This window comes from Lynx rufus, unplaced genomic scaffold, assembly GCF_022079265.1.
Source record: "Lynx rufus isolate CCGP_SWC_20201006 ecotype Redwood Valley unplaced genomic scaffold, mLynRuf1.p SCAF_20, whole genome shotgun sequence".
NCBI classification, from domain to species: domain Eukaryota; kingdom Metazoa; phylum Chordata; class Mammalia; order Carnivora; family Felidae; genus Lynx; species Lynx rufus.
Window position 1 is genome coordinate 6151278 of NW_025814835.1, and position 24614 is coordinate 6175891.

Genomic DNA, 24614 nt, shown 5'->3' on the forward strand with positions numbered 1-24614 from the left:
TAGAGGCTTGAAGACAGCACAGTTTTGTGCATGGATACATGTGGGTTGCTCGTGTAACCAGAGACCAGAAGGAGTCCCTCGTCCATCTGCATAGGTGGTCAGTCTCCATGGCGGGTTTGTTTTTGAGAGCAAGAGGGGACCCAGCCACCCAGCACCCATTCTCTTTAAAAAAGGGAGGGTAGGCAAGGGGGCTGCTGGATGTGTGTGCCCAGCGCCCTTCAGCTCCCGGAGAACAATAGCTTTGTTAGGTCCTGGGAGCAGCATATAGACAGTGAACAATCGGGAGCTGAGTAGAATAAGCACCTTTCTCTGCCCAATATCTGTCCAATGAGCTCCTTCCTGGGTTCGTTGTGAAGAGTTGACACTATTATCCCCATGGAGAAAAGGATCACAATGATAGATATTTAATCAATGAGTATATAAAAAATTAACAAATGTCACCGAAGAGCGTGCCTGAGACTGGCCACAAAATGAAGGTGCTTTGTATCTTTCTTTTAACCACTTTTCAATGCACTTTGAGTTCACCAACCTCAAGAGACTGCATTTCATCAAATGGCTTTTCATCTCCTTTACCATAGGAAGTGCCCTTTAAAAGTCTAAACAAAATAATGTCATCTGTGTCTGTGGGTTACCTAGTTTTGCATTATCCTCAGAAAAGTCAAATGGATCTGCTCTCGTTGGATGCCATTTTGAATCCAGGCTGGTGGCCAGTGACACAAGGTGCTTCCCCCAGATTAGTTTTCAAACACACACCCAACCCCACATTAACTGTGTTTCATCTACCCTTCTTTCGGGCTATCCTCCGCTGTGATTATCACTGAAGGATTTGCTTATTTGAATACTCAATAAAGTTACGTTTTGTATTAAAATGAAAGCACACTGTACCACTTTCTTTTCTTTCCTTTCTTTCTTTTCTAAGATAATAACGAATAGTAGCAATTCCTAATTGAAACTCACACACGTGCAAGGAAACATTCAAGGACATACCCATAGAAAATTGATAATAGAAAGGGTCGGTGTGGAATCACAGATCTGGCATCTGCTAGTTAGACAAATTAGTGTCCTTAAATATTTTATTTTTTTCTTTTTGCCTGCGGCCTGGGGCATAAAAATTCCACATTTATTAGCTTGTTGGACGGAGCAAATTGGACATCCCCCCGCCAGTGGAGCCCCGGGCACACTGCAGTAACCCACGGTCCCCGAACCCTAGTAACTTACAACACACACGCTAATTTCCATAAATGACTTCTTAAAAGCGCCCGTGATAAATTAAATAGGAATGTAAAATGTGGTTCTGGATTTTGTGTAAAATATATATATGTATTTATATATACGTACTGTGTATTATATTTATACCTCCTCCATCATGACCCACATACGTGCGCACACACTCGTTCATGATGTTTTCGCCTGATGTTCTTTACTAGAGTCTATTTTTTTCCTCCAGAAGTAGCTAGTTTCCTTTAACTGAGTGCATGAAGTGACAACACAACAGAAGGTCTGGAACACACTGGGAAATGGTTGTGTGGCACCCGTGGAAGCCACTAAGGGGCATATTCAGAGCAAAATGTCTCCCCGTCTTAAACACAACCCTTGTCATACAGGGGGCTCGGGGATGTAAATGCCCTTTTTTGCCCTTTATTTTTTCTCATTTTAATCAACATTGAGGAGAAATAGGGGTTGCGTTGGTGAGAGATGAGCCTTCTTACTTTTTCCCGTGTATAATTCAACTTTTATGCAGTGTGTGGCCTGGCATTTCAGCTTGGGAGAATTCGGAGGTTACATTTCACATTTTGTCACTGAATTTCCTATTATTTTTTCTCTGAAGGCATTTGATTTTGCTTAGTTGGTGAGTTATCTAAGCTCAAAAGTCCTTTATGGCAATCTTTTCTTTGAACACACCCAGTTAATGGGAACAACTATTTATTTTTTTAAATATTTTTTAATGTTTATTTATTTTTGAGAGAGACAGAGACAGAATGTGAGTGCGTTAGGGGCAGAGAGAAAGGGAGACACAGAATCGGAAGCAGGCTCCAGGCTCCGAGCTGTCGGCACAGAGCCCGACGCGAGGCTCGAACTCCCGAGGCGTGAGATCATGACCTGAGCCAAAGTCGGACGCTCAACCGACTGAGCCACGCAGGCGCCCCGGGAACAACTATTTAATATTAACCCCTTCTAAGAAGTAATTCTAAACTCCATCACTCAATTCCGTTACTTGAAACTTGGAAGGAAAGGGAAAAAATGTCCCCAGTTAAAGGAACTTTAGAAATCATTATCTTCAAACTCTTCTTTCTTTTTTTTTTTTTTTCTTTTCCTTCATATTCTTTATTGCTTTGGTTTTGGCAGAAGCCCAAAAGGCTCACAAAAGAGTTTATTTTGCTCTTCAGAATTATTCTTGTCACTTTCTTTTGAACATCCGCTAGGTAAATCAGGCATAATAGATTTCAAATTTTATAATACATTTCAAATTGACTGCTTTCATCACAGTCAAACCAAGATAAGAAGAGTATAATGAAAACAACAAATATTAATAGTCTCATGGTTTTCACCTCCTTTACACTATTAGTCCTGTTATACTCCAAGGATTATGAAGAATAAATTATAGAAGAGATTATGTGATTAGTTATTAATTCTTTCCCTGCAGGATTGAGAACCAAAGGATGCTCTAATATTTCTTCATTACAGAGATATGTGCTTCCCCAGTGACAATCAGTCCGCACTGAGGCATGGTAATGAGGGATAGGCAGAAAGCTGAAAACTGAATCTGACAGGTGTCTTCAAATCTACTTTTAGCCAAATGTTTCAAATTTCCCCTAGTCCAGACCTTTTGCGAGAGTTTATAACATCAATCAGAATTAATAGTGTGATTTTGGGGGTGAATTTACGTATTTTTGGTTGGCTTTCCAGGCTTGAATCACGGGCTGTAACCTTGCTCTGCCGGCGTGTTTCCGCGGCATCTCGAATCTCGTGGCCCGGATCAGGTGGTTTTCCCGCAGCTGGGTCATATATACACCAGGTGGTAAATTAGTTGTTGGTACTGAAATTATCCAAACATAGAGATTTATCGGAGCTTTGCATCTCTCAAATATGTTGTATATTTGTTTTTCCATTAAAATTACATGTTTGTTGCATGAACCTTCCCTAAAACACACACAGTGTTGGAAATTGGTCGCCCATTGACAATACTTGGTCTGTTCTGATCCCTCATTATTTTTCCTGGGTTATCTTTCTTTTTTTATTTATTTATTTTTTTTAACGTTTATTTATTTTTGAGACAGAGAGAGACAGAGCATGAACGGGGGAGGGTCAGAGAGAGAGGGAGACACAGAATCCAAAACAGGCTCCAGGCTCTGAGCTGTCAGCACAGACCCCGACGCGGGGCTCGAACTCACGAACCGCGAGATCATGACCTGAGCCGAAGTCGGCCGCTCAATCGACTGAGTCACCCAGGCGCCACTCCTGGGCTATCTTTCTTATCTGCCCTTGATACCTATAAAAAGGACTTGGTAGCTTCTTTCATTTGCTTGTTTCCATTTTGAGCCCCTTGAGGGAAGTGGGGCTCTGCACATGGGCTCCAGTTTTATTTTCCAAATCCCCTTTGGCACTGCTGGCCCTGAGATCTATACTGACTTTTTTTTTTAGGAGAGAGAGAGAATGAGTTGGGGGGGGCAAGGTGGGGGGGGAATGGGCAGAGGATCATGCTGACAGCAGAGAACCCAACGTGGGGCTTGAACTCGCCAGCTGTGAGATCATGATCTGAGCCGAAGTCGGATGCTTACCCGACTGACACCCCCATACTGTTCTTTTCTGAGAGAAAATCTTGGTCCTGGGGGTGAAGCCCCAGGAAAGAACTAGAACCAGGGCACACTTTCCCCTCCCTCTCTGCCCCCTGAGCGAGCCTCCCCCTTTCTTCTTGTATAGGGGGGATCTCAAGAATCCAATCTGTTCTCCTCACCTTCTCTTTGCACTTATATCACAAAATAATACATTAAGAAAATGTATTTCATGCCTTTTAATACAAAGGAAGTCCAAAGTAACGCAGTCACATGGCCGTAAATTACAAAATGCAGAAGCACACAGGATTATATGAAGCTAATATGTAAGCTCTCACATCAGCTTAATGCCCATAGCAACCTTCTTCTTCTTCTTCTTCTTCTTCTTTTTTTTTTTTTAATTTATTTACTTATTTTGAGAGAGAGAGAGAGAGAGTAGGGAAGGGGCAGAGAGAGAGTGAGAATCCCCCATAGGCTCCACACTCAGTGGAGAACCTGACTCAAGGCCCAATCTCACAACCATAAGATCACGACTTGAGCCGAAATCAAGAGTCAGTCTCTTAACCAGCTGAGGCACCTGGCCGCCCCCATAGCGATCTTTTTTTAAAACAGATTTTCCCCTTTCCCCCATTTTCCAAAGTCTAAATCATGCAGTCTAGTCCTAACTTTATCAACTTTATTCAACGTCTATTTATTTCCTGATAAAAGATGGGGATTTAGCTCAATGGCACCAGACTCTTATGAGAGATATAATAATATATTGAGAAATATATTGAGAAATATATTATTTTTAATTATATTATTGATTTTCTTTCTACTTGAATATAATGTACTGTTTTACCATAATTTCAGTGAGCATCACAGCATCTTTTATGGAAACAGAGCATAAGTGTCACTGGCTGTCCCCCACATCTGAGTGTTCATTCTCATTTTTCCTTTACCAAATGGTTAGCATCGTATCATAGAAAAATTTGTTTCAAACCATTTATTTAAGGGGCACCCAGGTGGCTCAGTTTCTTAAGCGTCTGACTCTTGATTCTGGCTCAGGTCATGATCTCGTGGTTCGTGGGATCGAGTCCTGCATCAGGCTCTGTGCTGACAGAGAGGAGCCTGCTTGGGACTCTCTCTCTCTCTTCTCTCTCTGCCCCTTCTCTGACCATGCTCCTTCTCTCTCTCTCTCAAAATAAATAAATAAACATTTTAAAAAACAAAAACACCAAGCATTTAAGCAAGGAGTGTGTTGGTTTTTATACATTTTGAAAAGAAACCTAAAATATTAGATACTTGTCTGATGACCTTAGGTAAATCTTCTTCGTCTATTAGAAAAAATCTGCCTCTCTGACGGAAATGCTAATAAGCAGGGAAATTCAGAAAACACTGAAAGAGGGGCGCCTGGGTGGCTCAGTCGGTTAAGCGTCCGACTTCGGCTCAGGTCATGATCTCGCGGTCTGTGGGTTCGAGACCCGCGTCGGGCTCTGTGCTGACAGCTCAGAGCCTGGAGCCTGTTTCAGATTCTGTGTCTCCCTCTTTCTCTGACCCTCCCCTATTCATGCTCTCTCTCTTTCTCAAAAATAAATAAATGTTAAAAAAAAATTAAACAAAACAAAACAAAACAAAAACACTGAAAGAACATGATAGAAAAAAGAGAAACAAAAGGTTAAAGAGAACACAGCGACTGGATAACAAGCTCAAAACAACAACAACAAAATAGTTGACCTTTACACGAAAGATGGGCACGATTGTACAACCACAAAATCATAAAAGATAAAGTTGTGGCACTTCTTTTTTTTTTTTAAAGCTGATTTATTTATTTTGAGAGAGGGAATGTGTGCAAGCAGTGGAGGGGCAGAGAGGGAGAGGGAGAGAGAGAGAATGTCAAGCAGGTTCCTCACTGTCAGCTCAGAGCCCGACACGGGGCCGCAACTCACAACCCTGGGATTGACCGGAGCTGAAATCGAGTGGGTCGCTTGACCGACTGAGCCCCCCAGGTTCCCCAAGCTGTTGCACTTCTGAGTTCAAAGTTCCAGCTGAGCTTTCCAATTGTTGCCAGTGAGCCAGCTTAGGATGATTTATGTATTTAAGGATATAAATAGCCAAGTCCATGAATATAAACTTCCACGACTAATACGTGTTTTATATACATGGTGTTACACAATGTCACGATATGTACATATCTGAAAAACCTCAGTGTTGTTGTACTACAACTGATCGATAGTTTTTTTTTCCTGTTTCTATGGAAGCCATACCACATGGAGATATGGGGATAGAGACCCAAACCTCAGTCCTGCTCTACGAAGAGGTATAGAGGTTAGTGATGATGTGTGCCTGAAGGGCACAGAGGGGACAGATCTTCCATTTCTGAAGGCTTTGTGAAACTTGCAGTCTGCCCATTCTGTGGTCTTACCCTCAATTCTAGCTCAGGCTAGAACTGGATCTCTCAGAAATACAAATGCTAGCAAACAGAATCAAGACTGAAGTATGCTCCAGGGGCTCCTGGGTGGCTCAGTCAGTGAAGCATCCGCCTCTTGGTTTCAGTTCAGCTCATGATCTCACGGTTCCTGAGTTCCAGCCCAGCATCGGACTCTGTGCTGACAGCAGGGAGCCTGCTTGGAATTCTCTCTCACGCTCTCTCTTTTGGCCCCTTCCCCTGCTCATGCTTTTTCTCTCTCTCGAAATAAAAAAAACTTTAAAAAAATAAAAAAATCAAGTATGCTCCAATCTTCTGGTTGCATATAGATGTCCCCTGGACCAGGCTACAGAATTTGAAACCTCTATAAACCTAAAACAAACCAAAACCAAACCAAAACAAAACAAACAAACAAACAAAAAACAGTCCACTAACAAAATCAAGATCTCTTCAATCTAATTTTCCTGAATGAGTTAATATATTTTATCAGAATTTGCTATTTTTTTGACTTACTCAAATCATTTTGCCCATTAGGCATTTCTCAAACTACACAGGAAGACATATGATAGAATTACCAAAAATTGCTATTTAATGAGCAGCTGAATCCATTTATCAATATGCAAATATACGTAGAACTCCCAACAAGCAAAGGTATATGTTAGATGTGCTGAAAACCAGCAAGACAAAAAAGTCACGGTACCTGTTTGCAAAGGATTTACAGTCTGTGAGTGGACAAGATATATAAAAAAGTAATCGTAATGTAGGACTCACATAAGCACCATAACGATAATGTGAACTAGATGATATACATATAACCATACATCATTTGAGGAAATTAGTTAACACATAGAACTAAATCAAGGAATATATTAATATTAGTCCAACATTTAGAAACTATTCCTCTCAGAACATCGTGAAATAACATTATGAATTAAGCCAAAACTTAATCTAATTCTTCATATCCACTGAAAGTTTCCTGAAGGCATATAGAAGATTTGAAAAACACTAAAAAAAAAAAAAAAAAAAAAAAAGCAACAAATCTCACTGTCAAGTGAGGCAATTCATATTATACTATTTTTCAGGATACAAACTTTTTGTTACAGGATGTTTGAAAGCTAGGTAAAAATATATCTCGTGGCTTAGGGCTCAGAGTCTAGGATATTTAATATGAATATCCCTTTACTGATGCAAGTACCTGTCTTTTTCAAAGCCCACCTTCCCCATGACCCCATGCAACAGTGCCAGCTCTCAAACATTTTTCCATCCTCTGACTTCTTAGCACGGAGGGTAAGTCAGCACCTCCCTGAATTTTTGCATTTTGACTCATTCAAATGTCTTCCTTACCTCCCGAATGCGGTTAGAGTTTCCTCTGGAGAGATGATAGTACAATACAATCTGTGCCTCAGATACATTAGAAATGTAACAAATGGTTATGTTTATTGGAAACGAGGAGTTTCCTGAAGGGAGACCCATATACTTCTTTGTAGATTATCAAGAGAAATCAGAATGATGATTTATCAAACAGAAATCTAGTCAGCCCGGTAAGGGATCAATTTCGGTTTTGATTTTGCTTATTTTAAAGTTAACTTTTAAGTTGCAATCATTCCGGCAACGAGCAAATGAAGCCCGAGATCCACACAAAGAAGAAGAATATTTAGCCGTTGCAACCAGGAGAATGTTTGTGCCTGTTTCAGCCTGCAGGGTTTCTATGTCTACTAGTTCTTAGCAGATGCAAATACTAATCTCACCACCCCTCTGCCTTTGCCGCTACGAACCTTGACACCTTTGAAACAGGAGACAGAGGAAGATTACACAATTCCCAAAACACATCATAAAACTTTCAACCCTGGATAAGTATTTACCTGGTGATATGCATGCGAACTGAAACCCTGTCATGACATTTACGGGGTAATAACTCCTCAGAGAACCATCTTACGTAGGATGATGTAGGATGATAAACTGTCCCTGGGTGTCAATTAAAAATGCATTTAGAAAGCTGTTTCTCCTGTTTTCTCAATTGTCCTTAATTTATCTTGCCAAAATTGAGCTTCCAGAAAAAAAAAATGTATAGGATTGCAATCCACTGTGATTTCTTTTCTTTTTCAAGTACTGTGTATACATCTCCGTCATCTGGGTGACCTACGGTGAAGGTAGCAAGTGAAAGTGGTGGGCAGGGGGCAGTCACGAAACACCGAGGCTGTGGGTACCGGATCAGAAAAAGAATTCAGTAGTTGCCGGCTCACTGCTCGCTCAAACAACCAGGTAGCGCATCATTCGCTTTCAGGTGGAGAAACGTTTCTTAAAATATATGAGTTCCTGCACTCTGATATCCGTGCAGCGGATAACCATATTTCTCTTAAAAACTCCTGATCAGTGTAAAATAGTTTTTATAGTGGGTTACATCAGAAAAAAAAAAAAAATGGCTCCTAAGAGATAACCAGCTCTTCTTAGCTTAGGCAAGATGTGATTCTTTGAAACACGAGCCTTCAGGTTGCTCAGTATTAAAAGATAACAATCCCATGGATGTCTGCTTAATATTCCATTGGGAGGGTCTATTTCCAAAGAATGGTCCCACGATCATCAGTTAATATCAAGCATGAAAAAGTTACTGCTATCAAATAGCTTCTGAAGCCACAATCGAAGAGACTCTATTCAGATCTAGGCAATGTTTGAGTTGCACGTTTATTTTATGTTGGACTAAAATAATCCCATCCGTAGTCCAGTGCACTGCAGTGACCCGACAGGAATTCCTTCTGGTTCCCAGGTCACTAGGGTGATGGAAGGGAGCTTAGCGGGACTCAGCTAGGAAACGGTGACAAGGAGTTCATTAAGGAGCTGCTGACTGCGGATCACCAGCTGCGAAAACTGGTCCCACATTCAGATCTCGCACCTTCAAACCCAGAACCTACCAGATATCTCTCCCCTAAACTACCGACCCTTCACTCCTTTGCTTCCATCATATCTTCTGATAGGTTGGTTTTTGAGGACGTGGGCATGTCCTCGGAGAACAAAGCCCGTCTGTTAAATGACAATTGGAAAATAAAATAGATTTCAGAAGGCTAAAATGGTTGCATGCCCCATATTCTTGAGCGTTCACAAAAATTTTGGACTTAAAGCATTATTGAACACCTACAAACACAACCTGCCTTTATAATTTATTCTTATAGGGGAACGCATGAGAGAAAAATACACATTGACCCATAATGAATATTTCTGAAAGTACACCAGCAAACATTTTTTTTTCTTAAATCACGTTCCTACTTTGAAATCAGTTTCTAGTAAAAATATATGATTCATGTATATTACATGCACGCAAAATTTTCTGAGTATAAAGAGCCTTGAAAACATACAGGTAGCTCATTCCCAAAAGAAAGTTACACAATGACACTACAAGAAATAGTGCTTAGGTTAAAATTTAGGAAATGCTTTAGGTGCATATTAATGATTCTCTATACCTTCTCGGCCACTAGATATTTTGTTTGTTTTAGCAAGATCTTGCAGAAGGAAGTTTCATCTAGTAACACTATCTTGGATTGAGAAAGAAGAGTTGACACACAGTGTCCTTGTTGATAAAAAATTGCGTTTTGATAGAATTAAAATGACGAACGTGAGGCACTTGACCCAATTTGGTAAAGCAATAGAGACATTTCCTTTCAGAAAATAGAAGAAATTAAATCCTAGGACTGTATAAGACAATGAGACGTAGCTGAAAAATTGTTTTCTTCGCTAACCAGTAGTTGCTATGTCTGCTGATATGTCCTTTTTCAAAAGGTTAGGAGTCCATAAAGTTGCTAATTTGCCTTGTATACTGATTTTCAGATATGCCGTTTTAAGAATCGGGTAGCATATGACATTGGAGTGGCATGAAACCAGATCGCTTTGTATGTTTTGAATACCCTCGCCTTATAAAATCTCATAAACTCTAATATTTACCCTCACATAGATGTCTAGACTCATATTGTGAAGTTTAAAAGGCATTCGAAAATGAAAAGTGGATTATTGTATAATGTAATCTGTTCACTTCATAATACCATAGAAATCGTATGTTGTGGTCAAAGGTTGCTCTATATTTTATCAGTCTGCTCACAAAAGCAAAATTAAAAATCATATTTTAATGAATATTTATGGGACATTGAAACATATAAGAAAAATTAGTGGCTTAGGTTTTTGAAAACAGTTCATTTCAGCGTGATCTTTGAATGACAGAAGAAATTTGTTTCATTTAACATGACTACATAACGCCCCAGTCATAATTGACTTGATTTCAGCTAATCTGGACTTTTAACTGTCAAGAAATTCTCAGCTAATTTGCCTGGATTATTATGATTATTTAGTAATTTCGGTAAACAATTATCAACCAGTTGCTTCTTTGATAACTTTTGTTCTTTCTGTAACTGAATGAAAACTGGTTTCAATTTGTAAAGATTTTTTTCGTATGTTGGTAATTCATTCAAATGCCCACATAACATGGGGTATGTATACTTTTTTCATGTTTATTTATTTATTTATTTTGAGAGAGAGAGAGAGAGAGAGAGACAGGAAGGGACAGAGAGAGGGGAGAGAGAATCCTAAGCAGCCTCTGCATTGTCAGGCTTGAACTAACCAACAGTGAGATCGTGACCTGAGCCAAAATCTAGAGTCGGATGCTTAACCAACTGAGCCACCCGAATGCCCCCATACTTTTACATTGCTGTTATACATGTTGGAGTTAATACACGTCAGTGTGTTTATCATTGCACTGATAAAGGTGAACGTGGATATTTACACAATTTGGTATGTATAACTTAAAGGTACGCAATATGAATTATTAATTATTTTCTACAACTTAATAACCGGCGAGAATAACATTATACCGTATTGGAAGTGTCTGTACTAATAATTTCAGAAATGTATACTTTCCCTAAAGTAAATGTGAAATACCTATGAGCCAGCAATCACACTCCTGGGCATATATCTGACGGGAGTGAAATCAGAATCTCGAAGAGATATTTGCACTCTCGGGTTCATTGCAACGTTATTCGCTATAGCCAAGGTGGGGGAACAACCGATGTGTCTGTCAACGGGTAAATAGATAAGGAAGCTGTGGCATATTTACCCAATGGAAAAAAGGAGGAAATCCTACCATTTGCGACAAAAATGGATGGCTCTTGAGGGCATTATGGCAAGTAACCCAGCCAAAAAGAAAAAAAAAAAAAAAGGAGGAAATCCTACCATTTGCGACAAAAATGGATGGATCTTGAGGGCATTATGGCAAGTAAAATAATTCACGCAGAGAAAGACAGTGCATGACATCACTTACATGTGATTCTAGAAACAGAAAATAGGACGGTTGTTGGCAGGGGCTGGGGCGGGGGGGAAACGGTTGGTGTGGGTGAAAAAGGGTACCCGGTTTCAGTTGTAAGAAGAGTAAGTTCTGACGATCTCCTATACAGCAGGATGACTATAGTTGACGATACGGTCTGTAGGCTTGAGAGTTGCCGCGGGTCGTTGTTAAGCACTGTCATCACATAAATAAATTAAAAAAAGGAGTGAACTCTGTTACCTATGTGAGGTGACGTGTTACTTGTCTTGATCTTGGTAATCATTCTACAGGGTGCATGTATATCCAATCATCAAAACGTCCACTTTAAATATATACGGTTATATGTGCCAATTATTCTTAAAAAAAGGTAACCCTAAAAATAAAATTAATTTTTGTTTATCAATGCTTACACGTTTATGCTGTAAAAGTGTGCACACGGCGTTCACATCCAAGAGTATGAAACACGTAGCAGGTTGCAGTTTTCACGTGCCCAGAATACAATCATACGTATTATGTATTAATTTAAAGAAGCAAGAAAAGTCTGCAACGCATGCTACAGGTGTATTTCAGGGATGGGTTCCATGCAAAGAAACCAATTTTAAGCTCCACTACAGATAAATATTTAGGACAAATGAAAGAAAGGGCAACATGGTCCTAGCCTTCCCCTCCCACATTTTTTTAAACATTAGAATACTTTTCTCTTAAGCTCTATGTGGCCATCTGTCTACCCCAGGGTGATCCAGGTGTTACCCTGTATTCTAGATGGCAGATAGAAGGCATGGTACAATTTCTGAGACATAATAGATCCTCAGTAAATGACACGGTTGGCATGGTTATTGTGTATGGGGATGTCCCTAGACTTCAAGACAAAAGGCTCTACCACTGTTTTAGTAGTAATGGCAGAAAGTTCTAGTAACGTGAAAAGAGAACAGAGGTAATTCCTGCGATACCCAGAAGACATTTACATTTTACATCTAAGTTATATTCTGAAAATCTCTCTAAGCATGTTTATGGGTGACAATTCCATTACAACCTCTAAGGAGACAACCTCAACGTCTCCTGATGGATAGAAGAACCAATCAGTGAATAAATAATGCTCCGTTTCTCTGTCAGTCTGCTTTCCACAATGACTAACTTTCTCTTAAAAAGGAGCCTCAAGCCTAAACGTAAGCCTAACCTGTTTTTTCCCCCGTTACATAAGAATGCTTCCTGCTCTGTGTCCATGATGTAGCTCCCTATGTCGATGAAAGGTTTCCTGATTTATAGAACGTAAATACTTTTGTTGCCACATGGAAAAGAGCTTTCGTTTTATTCCCCTCGAAAGGTGATGATAATAATCTGGTTCATGTGTGTTCGCATTTGCGTTAGTCAAAAGAAAGGCTTATGGCACAACATTTAAGACAGTTGCTTAATAGAGCTGTTATTTAAAGATTTATAGATGTGTGAGAGGTATTGCTACTTAATTAGCATCCCCAAACGGGTCTAGTTGTCAATCTGTGCCTCACATTTCTTCACAGACCCAGTGTCTTTTGCTGTTTAGTTTTGCGCGCAAATCAGTTCTCACGATGATGGAATGGCAGACCTGTGCTTATTTTGACAATAAGAAATTGTCAAATCGATGTGACACTGAAATCATGTAACTACCTGAAAGTAAGAATTAACAATTTCCACTATGTTAAAAAAAAAAAATGGCAGTGAAACGTGATGGTTTTGAAACAGTCTCCTGGCAAAGTCCAGTCCGTCTGATGTGCATGTGATGCAAACGCTGAAATTAAGCACTTAATTTTCAGCGCATATCCTAGGGAGGATAACGGATTTGGAGGACGTTTTATATTTTTAGTATGTTGCATGTTAAGTGGAAAACATTTGTCTCAGAAGTTCTTTTCATCACATTCTTACAACCATCCTAAATATTTTGTCTCATGTAACAATACGCAATTCTGTTTTTACTTGGCCCCTGTCTTCCCACACATCCATTTCGGTTAAACGAATTCGAAATGAATCTAATCTCAGTGCTTAGATATGAGGCCTTGTCAGTTCTAAATGGGGAGCGGAGCCACGTGAGAGCCTCTGGGAAACAAAGCCTTGCAAACCCCCTACCTGAAAAGACTCAGCCCGTGGGGTGGAACCGGCACACTGGCTGAAACCTTCAAACCAGAGAGGGTTAGGTGTGAGGTCTGGAGGGATAGGAAATACTTCCGCTCCCTTCTTGTGAACGGCATTGGCCGACTTACAGTCTATTTTTGATCAGCCTGTCGTTAAGGGCACACTATGCAAGTCAAAAGACTTCGGTATCTTTTTAACAATGTTTTTAAAAGTCCGGGCATAAAGCGAGTGTACGTTTAAACGCTGCTTAAGGGAGGCACAGACTGCAGCTCTGTGGCCTGTGCAAACGTTTTGCGGACCGTGCTAACCAATGATAAACGGACTGCAGCGTAGACTGGTTGGGTCGAGCACGAAAGATCTGCAAACCCAGGAGCGCCGCCACGCTTTGTCACAGCGAGGGCACCGAAGGATACCGGCGAGATCGCTGATTGTTGTTGTATTTTGGCGGAGGGCAGGGCTGCTCTTCGGGCTCAAAGAAGACCATCAGCAAACCTCATCCTTCGCCCCTAGGGTTCCGCCACCCGGGCCCAGCCGGCTGGCCCGCAGCCTGCGGCAGGGAGGCCCCAGCGCCCGTAGGTGGCGCCCCTCGTCCGTGCTGGCGCTTCTCGCCGCCGCTCTGGGCGCAGCTGGGAAAGCGGCGCGTCTCCCCAGGTCGTTAGAGCTCAGAGTAGGCATTTTAATAAATAAGCGCGAGTGCCAACGCGCTCCGGGAGCGCCGAGGTTCAGAGGAGCAGAAACGTAAACCCAGACGCAGGCGCCTCTTTAATCCCTGCCAAAAGCTGACATTTCCCAAACTGGAGATTCCGGAACCACCGCCTTTAAGCCATTAAAATCCCAGGCTTTTTTTTTTTTTTTCCCTCTCCATCCCAGTCCTTTTTTTTTTTTTCTTCCCCCCCCCCCAAGAAAACTGCTTTACCCCCTAATTATGAAAGTGGTCACGCTATTAAGGATTAAGACTTGGAGGGAATTTGGAAAAGGAAAGAAGGAATTGGAAAGAAGAGGCGCGACCGGTGCCTTGAGGGTGCCTAATTATTAAAAGCGAGGCGTCTGGGCGGATTTCGCTCGGGGTGTCTGGGTGAGAGCCGGACCCGGGTGGTGCAGGGTGCGGCGGGGGTGCGGACGCAGAGCGGGTGCGGAGCCCAGGAGGGGGCGGTGCGCGGCGTCTTCCAGGCGATCGCGATGGCTGTGCCGTCCGGAGACCGGAGGAGAGGCCGGGATTGAGGGGGCCCGGCGGAGAGCAACACCCTGGGGGCGCGCTGGGCGCGAAGGGCCCTCCTGGGCAGCGGGTCCGGGGGCGGTGCCCGGAACACACCGGTGCGACGAGCGGGGCGCGGGGTGGGCGGGCTCCCGGCGCGGCGCGGCGCGGCGCGGGGCGCGAGGGTCTGAGCAGCTGCGCGGTGCGGGACGCCGGGCGCGCGGGTCCCGGGCGCGGCGCGCTGCGGTGCGGGGCGCGGGGCCGGCGGATCGGAGGCGCGGCGCTGCGAGGGGCGCGGGGCGTGCGGATCCCGGGCGCGGCGCGATGCACGAGGGTGCGAGGCGCGGGGCGTACCCGGAGCGGGCGCGGGCCGGCGCGGGAAAAGGGCAGGGCGGGGCGGCGCGGTTATTGGCCAGGCGCGGGGAGAAGGGCTGCGCTCCGAGTCTCCTCCCGCCAGCTCCCGCTCGTCTTCTTTAAGCAGAACAACTTCGAGGACAGCGCTGCTCGCTCATCATGGATGTCCCAGGTAACCCAAACCCGAGCCTGCCCGCCACGGTCCGCACGTTAATTGCATCCATGCATCTATTTCAATAAGGACCTTCGAGAGTCTGCCTTATGGAGAGGGAGAGAGAGAGACAGAGAGAGAGAGACAGAGACAGACAGAGAGAGCGCATATCGAAATCAGTTCGTAGTGGGGCTGGGGAGAGGCCACTCCTGGGGAAGCAACTTCTCTCCGGTTAGAGGGACTGTCGGAGGAGTTGTGCGGAGCTGTGGGCGGTGAGGGGAGAGGCGTCTTTGCTTTTCCTTTCCCGACTGGGAATGGAAATGACCTGTCTAGTGTCGTGGGAGAAGAGAGGCCGGGGGGGAAAAGTGCAAACGCGCGCGCAAGTTAGCAGAGAGCTCCGGCGCTGCCTCCCAGGCCGGAAGGAAAGGGCCGGGAGTCTAGGAACAAAAGCCGCACCATAAAGCCAAGCTTGGGACGCTCCTCGGTGCAGTCCTCTGGTCCTGCGCGGGAGAGGGCGATCGGAGGGGCTTCGAGAACGAAGGACCTCGCTGCTGGCTCTGGGGACATGGGAAGTGGGTGTTTGCGTTTAGAGTCTCTCTTCTTTTTCAAATGTTTTCCTCTTAATCTTACTCACCCTAAGGAGCTTCCTTGGGATTTGTTGGGCGGAAAATGGATACGATGTTATTAACTAAGTGAACTGCTTAAGGAAAAAAAAAAAATCTCCAAGATGGAAAAACAGAGGATGAAAGGGAAAGCAGAGACAGGAAGAGGTTTCTTGGTGTGGCTTTCAAGAAAATGCCCCTAAAATGAAGGCGATAAACCTTTAGTAGTTTTTTGTTTTTTGTTTTTGTTTTCTTTTTCTTTTTTCCTTTGCCTGCATCCTAGCCCCTCTCCACCTTTGCAGAATGGGCCCGGGGGTGGCGTTGACGGCGTCTCTGAGGTCACCGACCGAGTCTGAGGGCCGAGGCCCTGCAGAACCTCGGGCCGCGCACCTGACCGCACCCCCGGCGCGCGCAGCCCGGGAGCCCTCAGGGATGCCCTGCCCAGTGCGCCGGGGCGTTCCTCCGACCTGTTGTGCCAATCGGGGAGGGGGTAGCTTTGCGCGGGACTAAGAAGGTGGCCTCCAGGGAGGAGGGGGGTTCCTTGGCGCTGCAGGCACCTGCTCCCCGCGTCCCCTCCCCTCCTCCCCCTCCCCAGCTTCATCTCCCAGTCTAAGGGTTTGGGTTCTTTGCCCTCACAGGTCCGCTGGCGCCCTTCTCCTGAGGACGACCCTGGCCTTGACCAGCAGAGCAGGGGACCCAGGCCAAAGGAGGCTTCCCCGGGCCCCGCGCAGTCCTGCGCGCCCTCCCGCGCTCCTCCGGCCGCTGCCCGCCGTCGCCCTCGCGCGCCCCCGCCCCCCCCTGCCCGGATGGCGGCGCCCGGCCGGGGCCCCCGAGGGCCGCCGCTGACCATGCCCGGGCGCCGGGGGGCGCTGCGCGAGCCGGCTGGCTGCGGCTCCTGCCTGGGGGCGGCGCTGGCCCTGTTGCTGCTGCTGCTGCCGGCCGGCTGCCCGGTGCGGGCGCAGAACGACACGGAGCCCATCGTGCTGGAGGGCAAGTGCCTGGTGGTGTGCGACTCGAGCCCGTCGGCGGACGGCGCGGTCACCTCCTCCCTGGGCATCTCCGTGCGCTCGGGCAGCGCCAAGGTGGCCTTCTCCGCCACGCGGAGCACCAACCACGAGCCGTCCGAGATGAGCAACCGCACCATGACCATCTACTTCGACCAGGTCAGCCGGCCGGCCGGGCCGCCTCGCCTCCCGCCGGGGGTGGAGAGGGCGGGGGCCCGGGCCCGTGGGCTGGGGACTTCCAGGCTCTCCCTGCCTCCCCGCCCTGCCCTTGTCCTTCCTGCCTTTTCGAGTAAGCCCTCCTTGCCATTTCCCCTTTTCACATTGTAGCTTTTGTATCACCATCAGCTCAGTTCGCACTGGGACGACTGACAGTCCCTTAAAGCCGAGAGACCTGGAATGCATTCCCCAAAAGGAAACTGCCCATTTTACTCTCCTCTGGGGTGAGGGCTGTCGTTTGGGGTGGATGGGTTTCAGCCCCCCAGGTGGCCAACTTGAGGATTGAGCGCGTTGATAACACACCCAAAGAGAGGGTTCTCGATCAGAAACTATGTGCTTATTGCTTATTGGGGGATGGTTTGGGGACAGGGTGCTTATCTTCAAAAAAAAAAAAGTTGGGAAGAATGTGGGGGCAACAGCAGGGGTGGCTATATAAATACAAAACAAAATAGAGTGTGGTTAGAGAAATGGAATAGATAGGAAATACGATACATGCATTGTAACGTGCAAATATACCCGGCCCGTAAATATTATATATAGTGTGGTTCTATAGATTAAGAAAAAAACAAGTAGGAGTCAGTGACTCATGTTGCCCTAGGCCATTCCACTTCTCTTTCTAGGTTCAAAGCACAAGGGCGACTGAATGCTCAGACCTTGGCAATCCCTTCTCTGGGTCATCGGGCTCAGGATGGGGGGTTGTGACCTTCCTCCTGTGCCCTCCCGTCTTGGTTACTGTTGTTTTTCAGAAACAAATTGAAAACCTTATGGCGGTTCCCAAACTTTACCTGCTCAGTCCCTTCCTTTTGCCCCTAAAACAGAGGGCTGGGCTCACCAGCCACACTTAATTAACTTCCTTTCTGTTAACCGATTCTCACACCCAGTAAACCTACACTTTTTAGGCCAGAGTATTTATTTATGTTCATTCTTGCTAAGGATTATCTACTTGAGGTTTGGAGGTTGGGGGGGGGGGATGGTTCTTTAATCTGTTTTCTAAATAAAATTATTTATTTTAATGATGTCCAGGTACAGTAGACAATAATGAAATGGGTATTTGCAACCTCTTTACACTATTAATGCATCCTTCTTCGTGCCTTATTATTAGTCATCTCCCGAGGTCCTACAAATAGTTTTCACAGCGTTGCTGCTAATCCATCGTGTCATTTGGTGTGATGTCGGGCAAGACACGTTGTAGGAAGATTCTAATTTTATAGACACGCTAACTATGGCAGGACAGGCTACACGATGTTTCCCTGGCTCCCCAGGTAGGGTGTACGGAAAACCTGTTTTTCTGGGCTCCTTGGGTGTCCTCTCATCTACAACAGGGCCCAAAAGTTACCAGTTCCCTGAATGTAAACGGATGGAAGAGAGTTGAGGTCGTTGAGGTGGAGGAAACAGCCCCGAGGGTTTGGAAGGAGAATGCTTTATTCTCTTATAAAGTGTTGTAAGGCAGACGGAGAGAGCACAGGCTCGAAGAGACAGACAGGCGTTGTGAAGTACAAGGTCTCGGACAATAGAGCCCGGAGTGTCTGCGTGAGCCCGGCAGGCAGGGGGACTGAGTGGCGCCCTGAGCTGTGTCGAAGAAGCTGGCTCCAGGCTTATTTCCCCGAGTCCTTACGGCGCTTCTCAGGGCAACGTCCCACACGGCTGGGGGATTGCACATCATTCATCTGTGATGAGTGTGTGAGAAATAACAGCAGAAGGTGTTCAGCTGAGACTCCTTTTCTGAACAGATGACAGGATCCCTAATCTCGGGTTTTGTTGTTGCTGGCTGTCTGTTTTAAAAGCCCGAGAGCACGGAGGGGGGCCGTTTGATGATCTTAACTGAGTTGTGCATTTGTGTGTGAGTAGGAATGGGGACAGGATCCAGACAGAGTGGCCAGATTCTGCCTTAACCATCTGAAAGGGCGCTGGGTCGTTACGAGGAGTCCTCCACTCTTCAAAGTCTGCTTATGGCATTGTAACACCCTCATCCCCCCTTTTGTTTGAGAAAAGGCGGCTGCAGGGTCACGTGACCTCGTATCCTCCGGTTAATTTTGTCATTAGTCTTGCAGACTCCCTCCTGCAGTTTGAGCTCAGAGTATGCCCCTGCCTGCACACCGTTTGCTTCCTCAAGCCTTTCTGCATGACATCATAGCTCAGCCAAGGGAGCAAGCGCACGGCTCAGAGGAAAGTGCAGGGAATCAGCTGCAGCCAGGGTTTGCCTACCCCCGTGGGGTCTTCCACTGAGTACCCGAGATCCAGAACCTCTTGGGTGCTGCCACGGAGGGTGCCAGGGGCTGGGGACACGTGGGGACAAGAACCACACACCGTCCATTCTCTCCTGGGCGCAATGGAGTGGAGTTCCAAGCTTGAGCGGCTGGAGGTTATCTCGTTGAATTGGCTTTGGTATTGATGACCCCATGGCCCGATTGGCCCCATTCAGTCTGGCGTGGCCCTCTATTTCTGCGAAACTGAACTTCACGTCGAAGTCCCCAGAACCCCACACACGTCTCAACAGACTCCGTTTCGCTCGTGTCCTGACCTTATCGTCTTCCGTTCCTCTCCCTCGCCCTGGCCCTCACCGCGCGAAATTTGCACGCACCTTGTCAATCCACAGGCGAGATACATTTTTAAACATCCTTGTTCATTGCGATCCACGAGGATTCTTTCCCAGCCCCTTCCCCGTGCAGGGCATTTTACCACCGGCTCCTCCCCCCGGGGGCAGCCTTGGCTCGCTGCCTGGGCGCTGGCTTGCGGCTCGGCGGCTCCTGGAGTACCTGGCGTCGGTGGGTGGTGTTGCCAGTCTGGGTAAAACAGATGCTGAGGAGGGGCTTGCCACGTTTGCGCTGTATTCCCTCTTCTCTTTCAGGTATTAGTAAATATTGGCAACCATTTCGATCTTGCCTCCAGCATATTTGTAGCACCGAGAAAAGGCATTTATAGCTTCAGCTTCCACGTGGTCAAAGTGTACAACAGACAGACCATCCAGGTGGGTAGCTTCCAAGCTGCCTGGACCCTTCCAGCGTCGGACTACTAACGCCCCGTGGCCGCAGGTCCTGGCGCCCCCTCTGTGACCCCGCGCCAGCCAGGGAGCCGGCTGACCCAGGGCTCCGGGCTCAGGGCCTGCCTCGCGTTCTGGGCCAGGCCCTGGCCCGGGGCTCCCCCGGAAGAGGTGGGGCGCGGGGGAGGTGAGGACAAGCGCGGGCAGGTGGGGTCCTGCACGGCCTGCTGACCTTTACCGTCTGCCCTGCAGGTCAGTTTGATGCAGAACGGCTACCCAGTGATCTCAGCCTTTGCGGGGGACCAGGACGTCACCAGAGAAGCCGCCAGCAATGGTGTCCTGCTGCTGATGGAGAAAGAGGACACCGTGCATCTCAAACTGGAGAGGGGCAACCTCATGGGAGGCTGGAAGTACTCCACATTCTCGGGCTTCTTGGTTTTCCCTCTATGAACACAGAGCCCCCAGACGGTGGGGAAGTTGCGATCTGGACCCAGGCGTCTGCCCTTCCGAACACCCTGAACTTGCCAGAACAGGACCACTTGGTTCCAACCTCCTTCAGACTGTTGAGGTAGAAGAATGATTTCCTTCTAAATCTCCAGTATTTTCTTTGCATATCGGCCACTCCTCGGGAACCTGGCTTCTAATTAGTTTTAGACGACGAGGTCTTAAGGAGAAACGAATTTATCGATTTGAGCAATTTGTACCTGTGATCGTAAAGTCAATACTGGATTTTATTGTCGGGGCCGTTGACTTCTCTTCCTTTTGTTTGTACGTTGTATTGTTGCCCCACGCGAGGAGTGCCGTCGATCTCCAGGATGGATTGCAGGTCGCAGGCGGGACTCAGAGCAAGAGCCCCACGAATCACCACCGGGCCGGATAGTCCTTGAAATGTGTTCTTTGTGTGTCTGTTCCGCCTTAAGGAAAAGAACGGCTTCGCTTTCATTCTGTATTTGCCCCCGGGTGGACGGGAGGCCTCGGGAGGGGGAAGGGGACATTGTGAATCTGTCAAGAAGCGCTTTATCCGGAGAAGCAAATTTTGCACGATGGGACTGCGACTTTTGCTTTGTATTGTTTACGTGTGTGGGGGGGTTTTTTTGGTTGTCGCTGTTCTTTTTTTTTTTCTGGAAAAGCTTTGCTTTCTTTCCACACTCAGCTCTCCCTCCTTACCCTTACTTCTATTTTTCGTCCTGGGATGGGGGAGAGAAACGTGTGTCGATTTCTTGAATGAGACCAAACAAACAAAACAGAAACATACCTGTGTATTTTGTTGTGGATGAGACCGCACCAAACAGAAGGTACCCGTATCTCAGAGTCCAAGTAGCAGATGGACAATAATGCTTCTTTCAAAGAGATTCTCTCAGATGCACCTTTAGAACTAACCAGCTGGATTGTTGGTTTTTTTTTTTTTCTTTCTCTCTCTCTCTCTCTTTTTTTTTTTTCTTTTTTTTTTTTAACGCTCTGGAATACTTTAACAACTTGATGTTCCTGGGTGGCCTGAATCACATAAGAGAAGCATGGGAGTGTAATGACCGAGTGTTCTAAACACACGCTTCCTTGGCCCAGCGTGCTTCCGTTTTCCCAGCTGCCTGTCTTCATCTGTCTGTGTCCACCCCTCCGTGAGTGCATCCGGATCAGGTGTTTCAAAGCCAGCAGGACGGGCTACTCCCCTCCAGGATCCTCCTCTGATCCGCCAAGGAAAGAGGCGTGTCGACACTCTCTGGGAGCACCTGGCGAGAAGCCACCTGGAAGTCACAGCGGTTACAGGTATTGGCGGAGGCACCCTGGGAGCAGTTTTGCAAAGCCTTCCTGTTTGGGCACCTTGTACAACAATAGTGTTAAGACGCGGCTGGGAGATGATGGGTGCAGGGTTCATAGGCCAAGGAAATGTTGCTAATCCCAAAGCAATCCAAGAAGAGACCTCACAGCGGACGTTAATTTGTCTTTTGTGTAACACTGTAACCAAAATATTGATGATAAAAAGTCATAATTTAAGATTCAGAATAAATGGGTTTGATGTCTGGCTTGCTCTAATGCCTTCCAATTGTCTCTCGACTCCTAAAATGTATGCAAGCGAAGGCCAAGGATGAAGGACTCGGGGAAGGGAAAATGCACACCGTACCTCTTGAAAACACACACTCCAATGCACACTCCCATGTGGAGATCTAGCCGTGGGTCTAGATGGAGACTGCACACTGAAATACATTTCTATTTATACATATGTATTTGTCACCCAGGAGGGTTTTTGGGAGAGATATTATGGGAACCAGACAGCTAATGCTTTATGGGCAGGCAGTCTGCTTTTATCACATAGAATTCTTGATGTGGTACAAGGTCCAATCCAGTATTTCAGTCAGAGGGCATGGGTCTAAAAGAAACTGACATTTCAATATGGCATCAGTTGTTTCTAAGATCGGTATGAACATGGGGAAACATTGGCTTCCATTTTCAAACAATAAATGCAGTGAGGATTAGAGAAATGAAAAAAGTATACTTTGATGAAGTCTCTAAGTTTTCCTGGTCTAGATGGACAGCATAATAGGATACTCAATAATCTAATTAATTTGAATTGAAATGCTATCACATTTTGTTAGGGAAAAAAAAAAAAATCAAGAAACATCAACCAAACATCATTTTGGGTATTTTGGCTCTGTGATTAGGAGACACGCGTCTAAGTACGGGCATTGTTTATTAATGCTGATAACACCAACAGCTCGATGCTAGCGAATATTTTTCATCTGTGTCTTACTGCCTTTGGTGAGTTAGTCCTCTGGTCCCTCATTTTTTTCAACCTTCTGTTCAGTGTTCAGTTTCAAACAAGCAGCAAACTTCATTAGCGGATCATATCGCCCTTCGGAGATTGAAAAATATATGAGTACTTGTTATTTTTATTGCTTACTAAAATGTAACGCATATATTTGTTTGTATTTACAGCTTTACTACATACAGGTTGTTATTTGGTTATGCTGTCTAATAAATAAGTTATTGAATCGATCAAGCTAAAAAGACGCATATTTCAGGAGTTTGTTTTATATTAGGAAAACAGCTTCATCCTGTTGATTCCACTCCTGTCATTTATTTATTTATTTACTTACTTATTTATTTCTGTTTTGAGCTGGATGCCAAACACTGCATTAGGGAGAAGCCATGACAGTCATGCTGCCCAAGTCATTTGTCACCCGCAGTCACAGCTGTGCGGGTTGTTTGGCTAATGATCTTTGATGGAGGTGAAGTTCCTGTGTGTGGTCCATAAAAATATACATCATCAGAGCAAAATTTGAAATGTGTTTTCCTTTAATTGGGGAGGAAAGAGTGACATCTGGAATACACACCATCTGACCCGTGCTTCCCTGGCTCTGGGCCTCAGTTTCCCCATCTGTGGAGCCAGTTCAGGAACCCCCACACCTCCTGCCCAACTCACGAGGCTATCGTGAGATCACAGGGACGCTCTGTGAGATCTACAGGACACCGTGGTGACCAGAGGCATTATGTGGCAGGGAGGGTGTTTCCAGAAAGAGATTTTTTTCAATATGCTATTTATTAAAAGTATTTAAAATGAACATCCGACAGGAGGACACTTTTATGTGAAAGTAAGTTTCCATATTCCCCACAAGCTTGTTAAAATGGTAGCACTCCAGGAGTTTAATTTGATTTTTAAGAACGATGATAATATGACTATGTCAAAATCTATGCATTTTCATACTAACTCAATTCTGAATTATGTTCTTGCACTGTCCTATGTGGCTCAAGCCCACCCTTCTGCTCCAGCATGCGATATCCACATTTTACAAAAATATAAAACTGATATTTTTAACACGAGTAAAAATTGAGTTATCAACATTTTGGCATTATAATAGCGAGTGGGTCTAGCTGACAAATGTTAACCGTACTAAAGTGTAAATGCCTTTAAAACGATACTATTTTTTAACCTAAAATCTATTCTAATTTGAAATATGACCCTGATTCAACTCTACGTCCTGAGAAACTGTATTTAGTATCTATAATTCCTGAACCCTTTTTGCACCTTAATATTTTTTTTATTTATGTACTCATGCATAATGAAATTATTTACATTTTAAAAGTTTGTGATTACTAGGACTTCTTTGAGCAAAGGTCATAAAAGTCCATCAAATATTGGCAGGGAAACTCATGGAATCCTATACAGATTACATATTTACTTGTTTGGGAAAAAAATGTTGTAATTTTTTTTTTTTTTTTTTGGAAAATCTAGTTCTATCAAGCATCAGAAGAGTTAAAAAAGATACATAAAAGCAAACCAAAACCTTTCCTGAATCCCTAATTTTATTTGTATTAATTGGTATCATCACATACGCAGTAACATGTATATCATTTGCCCATAAATACACGAACAAATACATCTGATTTTTATCAGTGAATGAAATAAAATGCGTAGATTGGTCACATTCCCCTGGAATCTGGAACTAGGTGAGGGGAGACCTTGATGAATTCCTTTATACAAGCAAAACAAAAGCATGGGCTGCTTCAGCATGTCTCATACGTAGCAAA

The 24614-nt window shown here is 45.2% G+C and overlaps 1 protein-coding gene across 1 annotated transcript; it reads left to right on the forward strand.

Annotated features, from left to right (window-relative positions):
* The first annotated feature begins 16696 nt into the window (after positions 1-16696).
* On the forward strand, positions 16697-20788 carry CBLN2 (cerebellin 2 precursor). Its single transcript, XM_047086487.1, has 3 exons — positions 16697-17053; positions 19959-20078; positions 20343-20788. The coding sequence occupies exons 1-3, from the start codon at positions 16697-16699 to the stop codon at positions 20538-20540; spliced, it is 675 nt and encodes a 224-aa protein (XP_046942443.1). The 3' UTR covers positions 20541-20788.
* Positions 20789-24614: the final 3826 nt, after the last annotated feature.

Bases quoted from the DNA above. Each gene is read 5' to 3' on its own strand.
- CBLN2 (XM_047086487.1), top strand. From the start codon at position 16,697: ATGGCGGCGCCCGGCCGGGGCCCCCGAGGGCCGCCGCTGACCATGCCC. The intron at 17,054-19,958 runs GTCAGCCGGCCG...CTTCTCTTTCAG, and splicing joins TGACCATCTACTTCGACCAG to GTATTAGTAAATATTGGCAA. The intron at 20,079-20,342 runs GTGGGTAGCTTC...TCTGCCCTGCAG, and splicing joins ACAACAGACAGACCATCCAG to GTCAGTTTGATGCAGAACGG.